This window comes from Colossoma macropomum, unplaced genomic scaffold, assembly GCF_904425465.1.
Source record: "Colossoma macropomum unplaced genomic scaffold, Colossoma_macropomum, whole genome shotgun sequence".
NCBI classification, from domain to species: Eukaryota; Metazoa; Chordata; class Actinopteri; order Characiformes; family Serrasalmidae; genus Colossoma; species Colossoma macropomum.
In genome coordinates, this window is record NW_023494805.1 from 31,193,122 (window position 1) to 31,214,005 (window position 20,884).

At 40.5% G+C, this 20,884-nt stretch overlaps 1 protein-coding gene across 1 annotated transcript; it reads left to right on the forward strand.

Annotated features, from left to right (window-relative positions):
- The first annotated feature begins 5,287 nt into the window (after positions 1–5,287).
- sall2 (spalt-like transcription factor 2) lies at positions 5,288–20,084 on the forward strand. Its single transcript, XM_036597524.1, has 3 exons — positions 5,288–5,575; positions 14,899–18,434; positions 18,973–20,084. Exons 2-3 carry the CDS (start codon positions 15,183–15,185, stop codon positions 19,231–19,233), a joined length of 3,513 nt encoding a protein of 1,170 aa, XP_036453417.1. The 5' UTR covers positions 5,288–5,575; positions 14,899–15,182; the 3' UTR covers positions 19,234–20,084.
- The last annotated feature ends 800 nt before the right edge of the window (positions 20,085–20,884 follow it).

Below are 20,884 nucleotides of genomic sequence, written 5' to 3' on the forward strand. Positions count from 1 at the left end.
AGAAACTAAATACACTGCCCCGAAGTTTCAATCATCCAGTCGCATTCAGTCTGATTTCAGGTATAAAACAAGCCTACGTCAATATTTTACATGCAGTGATACACGTTGCATTTTGTGGCAACCAAACAGCTGATTTTGAATGTTGAACATTTCCCCAAAATTTTTTTTGGTGGGCCTTCATCCTTTTTAGCAATTACTATGTGGACCTTGGTGGTTTTGAGTTAATAAAATAATACTAATAATAATAATAAATAATATCTCTATTTATAGAGCATTTTAATACCACTGGCAGCTAAAAGTGCTTTACGGACAGGTGATAAAGGTTAACAGTAATAGACTAAACTATGAGTATCAACTATGAACATTGGCGGCCCGGTCTTTAAAAGGCACGTTGAGCAAGTGTGGATGGTTGGAGGCTGCCATGAACATCCAGCACAACAGTGCATGATGTCCTGTTCTTTTGAACAGTTAAGTGTTCGCAGATTTGATCAATTGAGTAAGAACAAGGGGCAAGCCATGAGAGGGCAGCAGGTGTCCACGCACTGCACTGTCACACTGGATTATTAAGGTCATCTGGCAGCCAGATACTCTGAATGCACAGCCACTGTGTGTCGAGCATCAGTTTGGGGCCTTTTCACATTGCCTGCATCTTACTGTTAATTGGAAGGGTTCTATACTGTAAATAATGGAACAGGGCAGAAGCTGATTTAACCTATTTCTGCAGCCCCCCTAGTGGCAGAATGGAAGTCAATGCAAATGTTTTAATTAACCCTCTATTTTATAATGTTGCCTCAGGGCAACAAACTCATTTTCCTCACTTTACAATAACATTATACATACTGGACTTGGCCGTACTATATTTTAGTGGACACTTTTAAACCTCTTTTTATTCAGAATCATTTGTTTTTTGTTATGAGACTTTACAGAAATATGGTTGTTGCCTAGAAGCAACATTGTGTGACAGTGGAATGGATTTAGCTAGTCACAAGCCAGGTCTCACCACTTCAGAGAACATGGCACTATGTCATTTCTTCCCATTGTCACGCAATGTTGCCTCAAGGCAACATACAACAAAAGGGCCACAGCACACGTTTGAATTTAATAATCAGGTGCTTACGGTTTTGTAAATTATACTCATCCCCATCATACAAAAACACTACACAGCCAAAAGTATGTGGGAGTTCAGGTGTTTCAGACACACCCATTGCTAACAGATGTATAAAATCAAGCACATAGCCATGCAGTCTCCATAGACAAACACTGGCATTAGAATGAAGAGCTCAGTGACTTTAAATGTGGCACTGGCATAGGTTACCACCTTAACCACAAAGTCAGTTTGTGAAATTTCTGCCCGGCTAGATCTGCAGTAAGTGCTTGTAGATGACTTTGCTAGTTTGTAGCATACTTCTTAAAACAAGCAAAATTATCTGCCTATACAGTGAGATAATTTTACTTAATAATATGACTTAAAACAAGTACAAATGTCTAGAAATAAGAGAAATTTTAGATATATGGACAAGATAAAAGACCATTTCAATTGCCAGGATAACATTTTTTTGCAGTGCAGCTGCATTTTAGACACGCTGCAGTCCAAAAAGTGGTTTGGCAGTACCAATAAACAAGATGTGACAAAGGCATGAATGAACACTGTCAATGTCAATTTTGAAACTAAACAGACAAGATATGACAGATCTGCAACCAATTAACATGACCTAGGTCTTCTCAGAGTCAAAATTAGGAAAATTGTCATTAAATCATCATTTTATATCATGCAAGCTGTCAATGAAGGTGGAGGTATGGCTGATTTAGAGTGGGCACTAACATAGAACGTGACAGTAAAAACAATTGCGGCAATGAAAACAGATTATATGACCAATTGGATACATGTAAATAATAAAAAGAACGGGTCCAAGAACCGAGCCCTGCAGGACACCTTGAGTAACAGGAACAGAGGAGGATTTGTGGTTCTGGAAAGAGATGAACTACTGTCTGTTAGAAAGATATGAAATGAACCAGGATAAAGCTGAACCAGTAACACCAGTATTGGAAAGACTGGTGAGAAAAATAATCATGGGAGATTGTGTCAAAAGGAGTTTAAATCCAGGAGTAGCAAAATACTTAGCACCCCAGCGCATTGTCCTTATAGTTTCCAGTGTTTGACAGGAGTATGTGCCTCAGAAGTCATTTCTGATGGCTTGATACCAAGCTGAATGACTTTGTTTTGAATGGTAAAGAACAATCTTGGCAACCCACCTATATAAACAATGCAGGTGATAAAAGAAAGACTTTTATAAATGAGTGCAGCAACATGAGTGCAGATGCTTCCAGACTGATTTAGTGTATGATATAATTAAGCAATTAACATCCTACCATGCTGTGCAGCTGAGCAGGCCCAGTTGGCCTCGATTTTGGATCAAGATGGCAATAGGTAAAGGTCTAAGTCAGGGGTGCCTAATTCTGGTCTAAGGTACAAATATCTACTTTTCCACTGGGAAAAACTTATTTTAGGTACGCATTTGGGCTTAAAACCACTGTTGTGCCTTTGAGGTACATTTACATTGTTTGTACCTTGATGAACAAAAATGTACCTGCACAGAACCTTTATTTCTAACAGTGTAGGTCCAGGACCAGGATTGAGCACCCCTGATTTAAGTGACTCTGAAAGCAGATGGCAGGAGCTTCAGTCAGAAAAACTGTTCAACTAGCAAGCATTTCAATAGGCACAGTGGCTAAAGTGACATCTGCATTTAGATCTATGGGACAGACTTCAGTAAAAAGGGTTGGATGTAAGAAAAAGCAGAAGAGTGGGTGAGTGCATGTGCAGCGAACACCAAGAGAACATTACGGTGACTGTCTTATGCTGGGGGAGGCATTTTGCTGGCTCGCTTTAGGGCCACTTACCCCTTAGAAGGAAGGGTCACTATGATGATAATATGAATATGAAGCTGGTCATGATGTCACTAACAATGGTGCACATGCAGACACAGGCTCTCCTTGTCAGTCAAGAGTCACTTCCACACAAAAATCACTTTGGACAGAATGATCCTTGGCCTAGTGTTAAAATCTCACTAGCAGCAGTTGCTTATGATCAAGTACCACCAAAGTTTAGACTGTTTTATCATTTCCTCTTAAAACAAGCACTAAAAAGTTCCTTCCTGACGTCGCATCCACAGTGTTTGATTGACAGGAAGCCTCGTTGACCGTGCAAATAGGGTTGCAAATACATTTTAATTTTGGCACGACAATGAGGAAATGCATGCGCAAATGGGTGACTGTTTTTCTGTTTTTGATATGACAGAGTCACAACATTAAGACAATAAAAATAAAATGTTGAAAACACTTTGCTTTTCCATATTAACTTTTTTCCAGCCATTATACACAGAAATGCAAATGCACATTTTGTATTTGATTTATGTCTCAAATAATGCACACTTACATGGGAAATGCACGATTTAATTAGCATCTTCACATTTGCATTTGAATTTGAAAACAGTTTGGAATATGCTGCCATTTGTATCAGGTAATGTGTTGCACAGAGGCAAACCATTTCTTTTCATTTAAGTTTTCTGGATAAAAAAGGAGGCAGCTGCTCCAAGTATACAGGCCAGGAAGTGCTCTTGATGTCAGATGGATAGCATCATCGTTTTTCTTTTCTTTTTCCCCTTTTTTATTTTTATCCAATTTTCTCCACAGTTATGGCCAGTTCCACCCACCACCCACTGGGTAGGTGTCCTCCATCACACAGTGTTATCAAGCTGGGAGGGTGAATGCATACGCTTCCTTTGGGTCACATCAAGCACCACCACCCCATGTTGGCTATCATCACACTGATTGATGGGGAGAGGGAGCCTCCCAGAAAGAGCGAGGCCAATTATGCTGTGATGGACTCCCCAGGGTTGAACTCACTATCACCCAAGCCCAGACTGTTTTTCAAATGAGGCACAATACAGGGCAGCCAATACAAACAGAGGTCTTAAATGTACAGTAAGAAACACACAAACATCGTATGTAGACGTCAGGGAAAAAAATAAAATAGTAGAAAAATGTAGGATTTGGCCCTTTAATGTACCCATTTGTTGTGGTTTTCCTCCTTTAAAGGGATACTCCACCAATTTCTCAGAATTTCTACACAATTAAATGCATAACATGTGAACAAAGCCATTCAGAGTGGTTTGGTGTGAAATGACACATTTAGAGAGGTTTACTGAGTCAGAATCGTTCACAGTGGTGGTGATGGGAACCAGATGTCGGAAGAGTTTAATGCCTCTAAAATTTCCCTCACAAAGAGATTATGAATACGGCGTCTGATGCCTGATACATTGTTTTTCGATAGCTTTGTGATAAAGTTTGGGCACAAAACTATGAAGCCCTGCTGGCGACATCCCGTAAATATAAATAATAAAAATAATGTGTGGCCATGACTTAGTAAGGCATGGGAACGAGACAATTAAGCCTTGATCGCAGCTTAATAAGGTATGATCTCATTCTCACACCTTACTAAGTTGTGGCCAAGGCTTAATTATCTCGTTCCCAGGCCTTACTAAGTTGTGGCTACAACTTAATTATCTCATTCCCACACCTTACTAAGTTGTGGCCATGCATTAGGATCTCTTTCCCACATGTTAATATGGCCTGGCCATGCATTATTTTTATTTATACAGGATGCCACCAGCACAAACCGTACAAAACGCCTTGTTAATCCATGTATTTTAATCCATTCATGGTGGTGCAAGGGGTACATGCAGGGTGTTGTTAGGCAAAATAGTCCCGTCAAAAAACTGTTTCACTCTTTTACCATCATAACCATTGCACATAACAACTCGTAAAACACGTGTAGCTTCACTGGCAGTTTTGGATAGTAAATAAAATGACTATATTTGTGTTGTAGACATCACAGCCCCGGGTTCCCATCACCACCACTGTAAAGAAACCAGTCTGTAACTTTCTCTACGACCATTTTACTTCAAACCACCCTGAATGACTGTTTATATCTCAAACACTGCATTATCCAAAAAAAAAAAAAGTGAAATTTTGAAAAATCGGTGGAATTCCCCTTTAAGCGAACAGACAGGATAAACACATCAAAATCAGTTGCCAAACAGTGTGTGACACAGTTGAATGTGAGCAGTTCTTTTTGTCTACGTGTGGTCAAATCCAGGCGCCAGTCTCTGTTACTTGTCATGAGAGGACAGAGGGACCCGTGGACAGACCCCCACCGATGCTGCAGAGTAGAATAGTCAACAAAGGCTCCCACCACGGAAAGGGCCTTTTTTTTCCAAGTACAAAGGGAGCTGGTCGCCGACGGGAGTGAAAGACCGAAGGAAAGACAGGAAGACGGAGATTTTCTTCTTTTTTCGCCATCGCTATACGTTGTTCAGCTAAACAAAGACGAAATCGGAGGAAGACGACGTTGTAATAACGACGACGCTGAAAACAGTTCACATGTCTGGCAGGCAGCTTCGGGCTAGACACGACTGCGCATCCGAGCGCCTCAGTGGCGGATGTTGATGTGCTGCTGCGCGGCCGCTCGTCTCTCCTATGATTTCATATTCAGCTATGAAATAACTGTCATCCGGTAAGTAGTTCACTAGTCCGATTCCGAACCACAGCACGAGCACTGAACCAATGGATGGACCGGCTTAGCGCGTTTTGCGCGGTCATACGAAAATATGAATCATAACTGTTTATGATCATAAAGTATAGTGGGCGGGGACGCAACAGGTCGTCTGTACAGTAAGCCGAAGACGAGGCTGAAATTGGCTTCTTATTCGCCAGCTTCTTATTCGAACTCCCCGTTCCACCTTAAGAGCTGCAGCGGTTATATAGTAGCGCCTCAGGCGTTAGAATGGAACTGCTGCACCATTTAAGGTGGAACGTGGAATTCGAATGAGAAGCTCGATGCTAAAGTTCTAGCAAGACAAAATTCTGCAATGTGTAAAACACTGGGTAGCTAGCGAATGCATCATGAAATAAAGGGTTTAGATTGACTGATAGGACTGTTTACATTATGTTTTCCTCTTATAACCGGTGTTTCAGTATGGAATTTGTGCTTTTTGAGCCTTTTTTTGCTGCTAAATGAGGCAATGTCGTCAGCTCTGAGATGATAAACGACGAAGCTAACTAAACTAGCTGTTGTCTTCACTCAGTCAGGTTTCACCGTTTATTTAGGTGTGTGTGAACAGAGGGCCAGGCTGGAACAGGAACTGGGGGCTATTGGTGATGTTAGATATTTTTCATGTACATATCTGCTGATACTGATACATAAAACATTTTTTAAAAATGTAGAAATTGGAAATATAGAGCTATTTAGATTGGCATAACAGAGATATCTAACATTAATCTCTTATGGAGCCCTGCTGGTAACATCCCTTGTTAAAGGCGAATTCCATCTATTTCTCAAAATTTCTGTTAGATTTAGTCATTAAGATGTAAACAAAGTCGTTCAGAGTGTTTTGATGTGAAATTATTAATTGTGGAGAAACTTACCAACTTAAATTTCTTTACAGTGGTGATGGGAACCAGGGGTCTCGATGTGTACAACACAAAAATTGCTGTTCCGTTTACTATCCAAAACCACAGTTGAACCTATACTTGTGTTCTTATATTTTAATATGTTGTTGATAATGATAAAATAGTGGTAAATCTGGAAAATATATTTAGCTTTGGGGACTGTTTTGCCTCACAATGGCGTACGTGTACCCCTCCACCATGAACGGCTTTTAAAAATATATGTTTTAGGCCAAAACCTTACAGCAGAACTTTCATAGAACAGCGTCTCAGGCATCAAAAAGCATCTTTTTAACCATATAATATGATAACGTTCTGTAATGCAGCTTTTCAGAGGCATTAAACTCTTCAGATGTCTGGTTCCCATCACCACCACTGTGAAAGATTTGAGTAAGACTTGGTACGTTTCTCTAGAATGGAGCATTTCACACCAAACCACTCTGAATGACTTTGTTTATTTCTTAACCGTATAATAATTATACAGACATTTTGAGAAATTGTTGACAGGAGCTTTAATAAATATAATGCGTGGCCTTTTCTAATTGACTTCTTTGAAGGAATGGACAAACTTTAGTCAACACAGAATTAACCTTTATCCCATTTTACACTGCTGTTCGTTAGGGTTATAACTGTACACATGTTTTCAGGTTAAATACAATTTGAGATTCAGTTTATAATTACAAATAACAGAAATAGTGTGTCATCCATGTTGTACTGTTGTTCAATTGCTCAACGATAAACCTTTCAGCCATTCTGTGGCCCCTCTTCAGCCAGTTTACTACATATGTAGTGAATAGTGGATGAGTTCATGAGTAAATCATTCTAGATACAGTGCAAATTGTTTTTTGATAACAAAATAAGACCCAAAAATTGCAACCCGTTACAATTATTCAGCAACCTTACTTTGATAGGATGTACTTGGATATCTGGTTTTGATCAGTGGTGGTTTCCACAGTGAACACACAGTGGTTTCCACAAAAAATGGCAAATGAAAGACTCAGACTCGGAAAGACTGGCCTCTGGCTGAATTTTCGGCCATTTTTAACAGCCTTTTTTTTGATTAACGCTTACTAAATGTTGGTTAAATGAACACATAAAATTACATTTTTAGTACTTTTTATTAGCCAAACTTGCAATATAAGCAACATTATTTGCTCTTTAACAGACCAAACATTTTGGTAATGGTGTAGCAACAGCATTTAATACAATGCACTTAACTGCCTGAAGTTATTTGCATCATTTAATTGCAGTACAGATCCATCAGAATAAAAATAATACATTAACCATAATGTGTTTGGACAATAATGTAATATAATGTAATTTAGAGTTATTTTCTGTGGAATTAGTGCGGTAAATTATATTATCATGATCCAAATTCAGTCACAAGGAACCAGACGTGTGCATTACACAGCCTATGGCTTGCATTTTTCCTAATGATAATATAATTACCACATAATTTTCACCTTTGCTGATTTCTAATATTACTTAATAATTTATAATGATGCCTATTTTCTTACACAGATGGCATGTAACACCGTTAACATCTCTGTGTTTAGTCCGCATGGACAAATGATCATTTTGAATGACTATTTAAGTGTATTAAATGTGAATTAACCCTGTAAATGGCCAAGAGACTTCTATAACCTAAGAATAGCTCAACCAGTTTGCTTTGAGGTCCCTGTAGTTACTGAATAATAAGCCTTAGTATGTAAGAAGCCCAAGATTTTAAGGGGTTAAAAAGTCACCTCTACAAATCCCACCAAAATGTACAGACAGAGCTACAAAGCAGACTTTCGCATTTTGAGCTGATATTATTTTTTGTGGACCTTTAACTTTGTCTTTAGTTTGGTTCCTTTAGACAGGTGTGAACACTCCACCTGTACTCAGGTGCACACCAAAACAACTTAACCGTGGACCACAGGTCTTGGTTCGCTTCCAAGTAAACTGGTTCAGTTTGCTGCTGGTGAGAACACATTTTTACAATACACATTAAACATTTGAAGATTTTAAAAGACATTCCAGGAGTCTTAAATCAAGCTTGTAACAGATATTGACATATATTTTACATCATAATTTGCAGTTTTACAGTGACATTTTAGGTGAACATTCCAGCGGACTCAAACCTATTTAGGCTCCTGCTTGTATTCACAGTCAGTGACTTATCTAGAACTTCCTGAAACCCTAGAGTGCGTGTCGGATTCCAGTCTTTATGTGCCAAAGCTCTGCAGACTTCAGCGGCCCTCTTCATTTAACTCACGTGAGTCCACTCATCACATAGCAAGGCCTTCATGAGTTTACCCATTGTTTTCCCGTTGAAAATCAAAATGTAATTGGTTAATTTTATTGGTAACATGTAAGACCTTCAGCTTATCTCCTGAAGGCCTAACTAACAGGAGAACTTACTTGGCTTGAACCTAGATTCCACAGGAAAAAAAATTATGATTGCATAATTTTTTCATTGGGCGTTTCAATCAAAATTCAACAATGTAATAAGAGTATTATACTGATGTTCACAGACACCTAATTGACAAATAAAATGGAAGCAGGCAGACGCCAGGTTATTATAGTTCACCATAACTATTATTAGAAAAGAAAGTTTGTAGTGAAACGGTGTGCTTGTTAACTGCACTATGAATAAAAATGGCAGTTTCAAAAACATGGAAACTAAATCAAAACTATAATCTACACTTTAAAGCTGACTAAAATAAAATGGAATTATTATTCAGTCATGCTTGGGTATAAAAGGAGTATCCAGCTGTTTAAGAGCAATGCTCCTCAGTGAGCGTTTACAGGTATTTCTCCTCAACAGTGCATAATATTATCAAAAGATTAAGGGAATCCAGAAAAATCTCTGTGTAAAAAGCAAGGCCAAAAACCAACACTGAATGCCTGTAATGTTCGATCGCTCAGATGACAGAGCATTAAAAAACAGCATGCTTCTGTGATATATATCACCTTATAGGCTCAGGAATACTTTGACAAAGCGTTGTCAATAAACACTGTTCATTGCTGCATCCAGAAATGTAAGTTCAGACTGTGCCATGCGCAGTGGAAGCCATATGTCAACAATATCCAGAAACACTGCTGACTTCTCTGGGCACTAGCTCATCTGAAATGGACTGATGTGCAGTAGAATTGTGTATTGTAGTCTGATGAGCCACCTTTTCAAATTATTTATGTTGTGTTCTCTTGGTCAAAGAAGTAAAGGACCATCCAGATTGTTACCAGCGTAAAGTTTAAAAGCCAGTGTCTGGGGAGGTATGGGGTCATAGTATGGGGAGGGTTTAAAAGCACAACTGATGCTAAAAGATATGTACACATTTTGGAGCAACATATGCTGTCTTTTAGACACCATCTTCTTCAGGGACATCACTGTTTACTGCATAGCACTGTTTCTAGCCTGTCTCCTATAAAAAATTTGTGGTGCATTATGAAGTGCAAAATACAGCAACAAGACCCTGTACATTTGCGCAGCTAAGACTTGTGTAACTGGAGAGCGGCAAAAAATCTGCTTCCAAAACTGGATCAGTTGGTTTAGTCCCCAAACGATTATTGAGTGATTATTAAGAAGAGGGAACGCTGTGGTAGACATGCTCCTGTCATCTGGGATGTTTACTATGATAAATTCGAACTATCTAGTGTTTTTTTAATCGTGACTGCCTACAGCACTGCACAGTTTCAAGTTTTCCTTGACTTAACACACCTAATGCAGCTCATCAACAGATTATCAAGCCTGTCTTATCATGAGCTGGATAAGGTCTGTTGAGTCAGGGAAAACTTAAACTGGCTTGTGGGTGGCCTGCAACAGGATTATGAAACACTGAGTTACAGGCTGTACATGGATTTATTATCATTCAAAAATCTGCTCAGAAAACTGCATTAATCAGGACGTGACAAGCATTTTTAAGGACTTGACCTATAAATAAATGAATCTACATTTTACTTGTCCAAAGGCCAAAATACACTATATGGCCAAAAGTATGTTGACACCCCTCTTAATTATTGAGTTCAGGTGTCACAGACACACTCATTGCTAACAGGTGTATAAAATCAAGCACATAGCCGTGCAGTCTTCATACTGGGTCATACTGAAGATCTCAGTGACTTTTTAATGTGGAACTGTCATAAGATGCCACCTTTGCCACAAGTAGGTTTGTGAAATTTTTGTCCCTCCAGATCAGCCCACGTCAACTGTAAGTGCTATTATTGTGAAATGGACATGTCTAGGAGAAACAGCAGCTCAGCCACAAAGTGGTAGACCCTGCGAACTCACAGAGTGGCTTTGATAGTGGCTCATGCTTCACTATCTGGCAGTCTAGTAGAATGCATAGTGCCAACAGTAAAGTTTGGTGGAGGAGGGATAATGGTCTGGGGCTGTTTTTCAGTGTTTGGGCCCCTTAGTTCCGGAGAAGAGTAATGTTAATGCTAGAGCATACAAAGACATTTTAAACAATTATATGCTTCCAACTTTGCGGTAACAATTTGAGGATCATGACGGTGGCCCTGTGAAAGTGAGGTCTATAAAGACATGGCCTGTCCTTACCTCAACTAAAACAAGTCATTCAGAGTGGTTTCATGTGCAAATGTTCATTGTAGAGCAACTGACTTGCTGAGATTTCTGGTGGTGACACTGGTGGTGAAAGAAACCAGGGGTCGCAGACTGAAATCTATTTAGTATGTAATCCCACCACTGAACCTAACCATGTCTGAGTTTTTATGTGTAAAGTTGTTGGTAAAATAGTAGTAAATCTGATTTTTTTTTTCCTTTGGTACCATTTCGTACCATTTTTCCTTACAAAGCCCTGAATGTACCTCTCCACCAACATATTCTATTTATGAAAATTCAATTTATGATAAATCTATCATAAACCAATGTCTGAGGAATCAGGTTACCATGTCATGTAATAACTTTATGTGAGGGAGCTTTTAGAGGCACGAACAGCATTAAACGTCTGGTTCCTATCACCACCACTGTGAACAATTCACACTTTCTCTAGAACAGAGCATTTCAAACCACTCTGAATGAGTTTGTTTAAAGCGTAACGATTGACTTGTGCATAAATTTAGAAAAATCGGTTTAACCTAACCAAGCTGCAAGCTAGCTGACTCTGCTGTGAATAAACTAGCCAATAAACTCAAGAAAATGTTTTCAATGAATCAAGAATCTTCATTATGTTTCTGCATTTTGGCCAGGTCTGTGTTCCTCTCTATCTCTTTTGTCGTTCAGTCTCTTTATCCCCTCCTTCCTTCTGATCTGAAATCCCATCCCTCCTCTGGCTTACAATGCTCCCTGCACAGTTAAGAGCCAACCCTGTTGCCACAGCAACACATGACCAGGGACAATGAACCCTGCCACTGAATCCTTAAACCCTTTCACCCATCTTTCCAGCTTCCCGGTACACGCTTAGACAAATAGTCATACATATGCACACCCAACACAACACAATCAGGGAATGTAGTTTTGTAGAGACTATTATGTCTCTCAACACACCGACCATCCTTACCTAGTTGTTATTCTTTGTGCGTAAACTTGCTCTGACTGCCTAAAAGATTTGAGCTCATTAGCATTGGGGCCACATTCCTCAGTATGGCATGACAAGGTGGTGTTTGGATGATTTAGAGGAAGGAATAGAGAGCAAACAAAATAATCCAATTCTCACTATTCTTAACACAAACTCAGTGGGCATGGCAAGAGCTTCCTCTAACTCCAGAGCCTCTAAACTTTAAGGGAAAGTGTATGCACATTCCTACATTCCCCCATTTATGCCTCACTGCACGACCACAAAGCCCCATGGAGACAATGAATTTGCACTTCAGTTACCTTCTTCTCTTTTAAACCAGCCCCTTTACAACCTGTACGGTGAATTCACTCTGTTTCTGAAGCGTTTTTTTAGCCCCCCATCTGACGGCTTCCTTAGTAATCATTGCTTTGATGCACAGGGACTGCAGTGGACACGTGTCTTATGTTCGTCAACACACTCGCCCTTCCAAAATGTAGTGTTTTTTAATTTGAATTTTGTTTTGAGCGAAGAGTTGTCTCTATAAACAAAAATCAGAATTGTCCAGGCTGTGGTCTTGACTTTGTTTCGTTATGGGTATGAAAGCTGGACAGTAAAAAAGCAGGACAGGAAAAATATCGATACTTGTGAATTTGGGTGTTGGCAAAGACTTTTGAGAGTACCTTGGATGGCAAAGAAAACAAACAAATGAATACTCAACCAAGTCAAGCCTCACATCTCACTCAAAGCCCAGATGACCAAAGTGATGAGAAGAATCAATTAATTGGAAAAGACAATTATGCTTGGAACAGTGGAATCTAAAAGAGGAAAAAGACAAGCAGCAACAAAGATGGATGAACACCATCAGAGATATGAATAAGGCATTAAGAAGCCCAAACACTATGGCGTCAAATCCATTTCAAAATTCGCAAGCGAGGAAAACCGCTCTTGCGCGTGCGAAGAGAACTACTTGCTCAAGGAAAACCACCCATGAGGAAAATTAGCCCAACACTTGAATATTTTTTCTGCTCACTATTAAGCTTCTGCTCATGCAAGACTTTCATTCATTTTTGACAGCTTTGGCGGGTCCCAACATATGATTGGTTACTACTGATTTCTGGAACTGAATTGTGATTGGCTGGCTGTCAGTGGTTGTCAGAGCTTTTGCTCCATGTAAAAACCTAGACACAAGACTTTGTGTCAACAAGACTTTCAGTCAAGAAGACGACCTTCATAGTCCGCCAGTACAGTGACGTTAGCCGAAACGCTGCCTGCAATTACTGAATTCTATCTTTGTGAATGTTCAGTAATCATGACGCAACATTAGTTTTCTTTGCGTTTTGCTTACTTGCAAATTTTGAATTGGATTTGATGCCATAAAGACCCAACAGAAGACAGGACAGTCTGGAAAAACACTATCCATGTGGTCATCATATGAATTTGAACCAACTTGATGGCACTTAACAATAATAAAATCAAGATCTTGTTGGCCTAGTAGTTGCAGAGCAGGTCTTGCGCTGTACTAATGGTTTGTGGAGGCTACTGCTATAATGAGGCTTTTATTTGACAAGATCAGTGGTAAACATGGTAAAAACGATTGTGATTTTCTTGTAAAAAACATATGGTGTTTGTCGAGGTACACAACTGCTATAAAACTGTTCGAAAAAGAAAAGGAGAAAAAAAAGCTGATATTAAATCATTCACTTCACTGTTTTTAGTATTCCTTGTTTATCAGTTTTGGCATCAAAACTACATCAAAGTATCTTTTCTGACAAAGATGAAAGTCACATTCCTCCTGAGTGGCGCAACCATCTAAGCCAAGGATATCAGCCTGATGTCAAGGACCAAAAAAAAATCAGCTAGGTAGGGCAGTAACATGTCAATTCCTCCTCATCATTGTGTTTATTTCATGGTCATTCATCCAAAAGTTACATTGGAAATGAGCAAACTGATCACCTACAAAACAGATTAGACGGTCAGACCAAAGTTAGTCACCGTTAGATGCTGAGGATAGGTTGTCTTTTACATAAGGACTTTTCGTGTTGACTATTGCATTCTACAGTCTAGCCCCAGTACCCTGTTTCTTGAAAAACAAAATATGGTTGTCATGCTAAATTAAAATGGGTCTTAGCAAATACAGTAATCTGGACTGAGTTTAGCTAACCTGGTGGTTAATAGTTTTGAAATCCAAGATTTTTTCAGCTTCGGGAATGAAATGAAAACATCACTACCGTCTGGACAATTAGAATGGCATGTATCTGAATTACACATTTTTACATTGCTCAGCCTAATAATTTGGACTAGTTTTCTGCAAGCACTAAATTCATCTGGCAGGCTGGACGCATAATAATTTTCATAATAAGTTTCAGGCTATACGACGCTAGATATGATAGAACTTTAGATAGAACTACTGAAACAGCAACAGGAAACATTCAATACATATATGATTGTGAAAATACAAGGCAAGAATGCACAACTGTTTAACCCCTGACCACAGGACAGTGTCTGGTCACAGACAGGAATTCCAAGTGTTCTACAGCTTCCAAAATGCTTCAGATATGCTTGCCATTCTGTTATTGTTCTTCAGAGTGAAGAGAACCCCAAAGAACCATTGGGAAGCGAAAAGGTTTTTCATGATGCATTCAGAACCCTGACAAACAATTTTATTAAAAGTGAAAACTATCAGTAACTGATCTTGCAAATTTGCCACCTGTTTACACAACTAATGAGTCTCTGCATAAAGGACAGATATTAATGATCTATTTGTTATTGCTATTCATTGGATGCTATCTGTAAAACTTTTTTGATGTAGTTATTTGTTGGTACTGTAACAGCCTAATGAGTGTAAGTGATGCCATACATTGTATAAAAAGATCTCTTTTTGATTTCATAGAAGTTGGCAGTGAGGTTCTTCACGTCTACTCTTACAAAGAACTTTTCTTCTTCTGCCTAATCCTCAACAATCCAAAGTTTTCAACCTCCCTTCACTCCAAGCCCACCTATAGGAGGTCTCCTCTACCTTTACATGCCCACTGCAAGCTCCCCACTTACCACATTCCCTGCCAGCCCATGACTTTGTATCACTCACAGAATCTCAGTACTCAGTCACCAGTTATTCCACAACCCTGCCTTTCAGTCCATTCTGCGTGTTAGTGGTACAGTACTCCACAGTCTCTCATGGCTTCTCCAAAGTTAGCTGTGCCTGCCACAAGTACAACCTTGTCTTCATCCTCCCGCTCTGCTGCTTCCTTCTGTGCTTCACAACACATTAGTAGCCTTAACTCACTGCCTGAGGCCCCCACCAGCCCAATGACAACTTCCCTGTGCCCAAGTACAATTCCTGCAGCTCTGGTCAGTGCCCCTGTCAACATTGCTGTAATTCTGGAGGAGCTTCGTATTTTGCAGCAAAGGCAGATCCACCAGATGCAGATGACTGAAGAGATCTGCCGGCAGGTATTAAGGCTGGGAGAAGCATCTTGCAACCTTGATTCAGCTCCACTCATTCTGTCTCCACTGCCATTCTGTTTGGAAGGTTCGGATCGCACATCAAGAACTTCTCGACTTGATCAAACACCTCCCCCCACCTCTGTGACCCCTCTGTTGGCGTGCTTCTCCACCCTGCTTCCTTCACAGTCTTCAACTAAACCCTCCAAACCTTCCCAATCCCTGTCAAATGACCTGCATCCCCATAAGCCCCTGCACGATGAAACAGCAACCCCAGAGAAGCAGGCTAATGCTACAAGTACTCACTCTTTTGTCTCATCTTCATCATCTGCTGCTATAAGCTATCCACTTAGCCTCTCCTTTGGCTTACCTACCCACTACTCATATGATAAGTCTTCTAATACCATAACATCCGATGCTCCTTCTGCTACTGCTGACTCAGAGGAGCCACAGCACTCAGCTCAAGGAAGTAGTGCAGCTTTGTCCTCAGGGCGTTTGCAGCATGCTTGTCGGTTTTGCGGAAAACTGTTTAGTAGTGACTCCTCCCTGCAGATACACCTTCGCTCTCACACAGGTGAAAGGCCCTACCAGTGCCCTGTGTGTCTTAGCCGCTTCACTACACGAGGAAACCTCAAGGTGCACTTCCTGAGACACCGTGAGCAAAACCCAGAGCTGTCATTCTCCCTGTTGTCTCCCTCACTGTTTGTGTCTGGATCAGGGGGAACGACTGGAGGATCAGCACAAACTCAACTAGTTAGTTCTGCTAACACCAGTATTCAGGACAGGCAGCAGAAACGCAGAGCAGAAGATGATCTGTGTAGTGTAAGTCTAGATGTTTCTACTGCAAGGGGTGCACTGTCCACAGCCTTGCAACGCTCACCACCCTCATCTCTGCCCCTGCCTCCCAGTATAGATTTGGCTCTGTTGACCACCGCTCGCTCCCTCTTGCAGCTCAATTGTGTTGCTGCTGCTGCTGCTGCTGCTGCAGCAGCTGGTACCTCGATATCTTCTACTTCCTCAAACACCCCTTCCTTGTCTTCTTCCTCCCTCCTCTCCTCTCCCTCTTCAGCCTCTACACTTACTGGACTGTTTAAAGGAGCAAAGCAACAGCGCTTTGATGAGAATACTCCTCCAGTCCCTGACTTGCTCCCTCGTCACTTACCCAAAATCCTCTTCCCAGCTGCATCCTCCCACCACCATCCTGCTTTTGGGCTCCTAAGATCTTCAGCTTCAACAGTATCCAACCCATCATCCGGCCAGCAACAAATTACTTTCTCTTGTGCACCTTACCCCAAAGATTCAGCCTCTTCTGCCTCTTCTCTGCCTACATCCACCCCAACCTCAGACACCTCTAAGCTGCAGAAACTGGTGGAAAAGTTAGAAAAAGAGCCTCAAACATATTGCCAGTGGCTTCCCTCTTGCAGCGGGAGCTCTTCCAGCAGTTACAGTACAGTTGGAGCACTGAAAACTGCCAGTACATCCACTACTTATGTGGTAACTTCACCTCCATTCTCCACAACAAACACTCCACCATCCTCATTCAGCAGGGAGATGATGGCAGCCCTTGGGATGAATGCTAAAGGAGAAAATGATTTTGTGGGGACTGTGATGCCTAATCTACACTTCATGACTTCTGCTGGGTCACTCACCCCAAATCAGTGCAGTGTATGCCTCCGAGTGCTTAGTTGTCCCAGAGCACTTCGCCTTCATCAGGCCACTCACCTAGGTGAACGTCCTTTCTCCTGCAAGTTGTGTGGTCGCTCCTTCTCAACCAAGGGCAGCTTGCGGGCACATCTGGCTACACACCGAGCACGCCCACCAAACAATCGCACACAGAATTCCTGCCCTCTGTGTCAGAGAAAGTTCACCAATGCTGTGGTGCTGCAGCACCACATTCGGATGCACCTGGGAGGACATCTGCCTGCAGAGGGTATTGGAGATCATCAGGCCTCATCAGAGCTATCTAAAACTCAGGTGCCTGACAACCCCAGTACTATTTCAGCTAGGACACCCGGGACGGATAATTCCCAGGAGTGTAGTTCTTCTGTGAGTGCCCCAGAACCCCTTACTCTCATTAATTCATCCTCAGGAAGTACCAAAAACAAATTCAGTTCGGAAATGAATCTACCCTCTGACCTAAGCTCTGACCAGTCTCCAAACCACACTCTTCAATCAACCTCAGCAGACACTGCTGATCCTCCTGTCCTCTGTGCTAGTGTGTCCCCTCTAGCAGTCTCTGGTACCCCTAGCTCTCCACTAGCTCTTCAGTCAGTAGGATCTTCAGTCAAAGTGGGATCTCCTGCTAATAATGAATATTTGTTTGAACATCCCATTAAAACTGCTACTACAGAGGATAAAACCATCTCCCCTTGTTTGGCACAAGTTAGCCAAGTTGACCATGCAGTCCATGACAGAGAAACTCATCTGGACATCACTTCATGTGAATCAAATTCAAACCTGGAGAATTTGCTGAGTATGCCCACTCACAACTCGTTAGCATTTTCTCACCCTCTAATAACCACACCACCCTCTTTGGTGGCAATGAGCCCTGAAAACTGTTCTACTCACCCAAGATCCCTGTCAGAGTCTGACCACGATATTGTCTGTGAGCCCAAATCATTTAACCCAGACCCAAACAAAGAAGGTGATAGCCTACAAGACACAACAAGGACTGCCTCAAGGACAGTTTCTGAGGACAACAATGCAGCAACAGTGGCATATACAGTGGAAAAGACAAGTGAGGGACCTGAAAAGAGTGCAGCAGATTCAAATCGTATGCATACAGTGGAGGCAAGGAAGGATGCTCATAGTAATTTAACAGTTGATGCGGTTGGTGTTAAAGATGCTTCAGGTGCCGAAAAAGAGCAACCAGAACCAGTGGTATCTACCTCTTTGGCTCCTTCTCTCCTTCTGTCTCGTCCAGACAAAAAAACCTACTGTTGCTCTGAATGTGGCAAAGAGTATGCAAGTCGCAGTGGCCTGAAGGTGAGGGACCTAAATAAAACTGCATACACAATGTACAAATAATATTTCCGCTTGTCTCTGTTAAGTGTGAGGGTCTATATTTGAGTGATAGTGTGGTCAGCTAGTATCAGCACACTACATATTACATACACTCACTGGCCACTTTATTAGGTATAACTACCATGGACCTACACTCATTGTCCGTTTTATCAGGTCCACTTACCATATATGAGCACTTTATAGTTCTACAATCGCAGATTGTTTCTGTCTTTGGACCTCCACTGGACCACCAATGAACAGGTATTATTTGGGTGGTAGACCATTCTCAGCACAGCAATGTAGACCTACCAAAAAATGTGTATGGTTAGTGGACCAGATAAAATGGACAGTGAGTGTGGATACTACATAGATGGCGTAATTTTATCCATTTGGTCTAAAAAAGCAAACAATTATGAGAAATAAATATTATATAGATACACATGGGTATATGTATGTACTGAATGTGAATGAAACTTCATGATGATATATTGCAAAAAATCTCTCCTTTTATAATCTACAGGGACACATGAAGCATCATGGAGTTACCACTCATGCCCCTGCAAGATCAAGGGTTTCTGAAAGACATCAGCCTGTGTCTTCACAAAATCTGCCCATCACTTCTTCTACACCTCCAGCAACTAGAGCATCAGTCAGTTTCTTGAACCAGTATCAAGCCCGCCACAGTATCAGCCATGTAAATCCAAAAGAGAGCTCTTCTCCAGATCGTACTGTGAGTAATAAAGGAAAAGGGTCTGAGACATCCTTGTCAGAGGAAAACTGAAACAGCCTAAAGCATGAAGAACAGTGTAAACCTTGGCTGTGTGAAGAAACGGAATGGAATTTTGCATTGTAGTAACATGTAACCTGTGTATGTAACCTTTTCACTTCGCTCTTCTGCTAGTGACTGAATTCGTTTTTTAGTTTGTGTAGTGCCGAGTCTATCTGGGACCTGACAAAGTGAATGTCAAATTTTACATGTTAAACTAGTAATGAAGATGGGATATAATTTTTTTAATCAGTTTTAAAATTCAGTCATTTCCAGTTCCACCCGCTAGCCAGGTCTTCCACATCACAGGGGACGAACCCTATTTAGTAAAAAGTGAACCTATTTGAACAGATAGATTGCCATCTGTGCCGAGCTAAAACAGTGTAATCTGAAACATGTTAAGTAAACTTAAAAAAACTTTTTTTTTTGTCCAATTCTGATTTCTCTACAACCGAATTGGACAATTTTTTTGGCTGTTTTTCAAAATATATTATTTATTTATCTATTTACCCAAAGCTCTTACTGTACTAAATGAACGCTTAACTAAATGAACATATAAAACAAACTAGCACATTTCTAGTACTTTCTATTGGCCACATTTCCTGTATAAATAACATTATTGCTCTTTAACCAAACCAACATTTGAAATTCTTAAATGAAAGATTATTCCAGATATAAATCAAACCAAAATAATCAGATTGATTTTGTTAAACTTGAAAGTAGGAGTATTACTGAGTCAGAAATATATGGGGATATGCTAAAATATGGTGTCCATGCACTGCTGTGACTCACCATGTAAATTATCATTTAAAAGTCAAAGCTGACTGTTTGGATTTTTGTTGAAATTTTTTTTGGACCACATCATACATTTTTATGTATTGATGTCACATGAACAGTCTCAAAAAGAAGGTCCGGCTCTACGTTTAGGTCTCAAATGCATAATTAACATTATACTGATGAAGATAGGATGGCAATAGGAGATAGTTTACTTGGAAGTTTTAACTGAGTGTTTGAGTTTTCTCTCTGAACACTCAACTCACAATTGCATGTGATTGCACATTGCCACCAGAGAGGTCTCCAAATCCCCAAATCTTACATAGTGTAGCTTTAATTAACACAAATCAAATGCATTTTTGAAAAGCAAGAGTCAACAGGCTATGTAGCACAGTAAAAGATGCATAATTATGCTACGACTTTTTGGCATAGGTGTAGCAGCAGCATCCAAAACGGTGCGAGAGTCTGACCTTGGCCATTTCCGATCCCTAGCGCAAAGCCAGTGTTCAATCTCTTCAGGTCCATGGTTAAACAATTGGTATGTAACAATATTCTGGGGCGGCATGTCTAAACTAAAGCTTTTAGTTTCTGCATACGATTTATTTGAAATCTCTTTGCAACCCCAGTGCTCTGGTCATTTTCTTTCTTAAAAAAAAACTAAAAAGCATGGGGCTGGAGTTACGCTATGGTGCACTATCACTGTAAACATTTCCATGAAAAAAGAGCTACTGAGCCTCCAAAATGGAGCTACTTTAAGACTAAACATGTTCATACCATGTAAACACTCCTGTAAACAAAATGGCTTTAAGAATCTGAGGATCACACTCAGCTGTAAATACAACTTGGCCTAAGCTCAGTCTTTGTTAATGTTTTTCCTTTTCACACTATGCTA

Coding starts and splice junctions, on each gene's coding strand:
- sall2 (XM_036597524.1), top strand. CDS start 15,183: ATGGCTTCTCCAAAGTTAGCTGTGCCTGCCACAAGTACAACCTTGTCT. Junction 18,435..18,972: donor CAAGTCGCAGTGGCCTGAAG/GTGAGGGACCTA, acceptor TATAATCTACAG/GGACACATGAAGCATCATGG.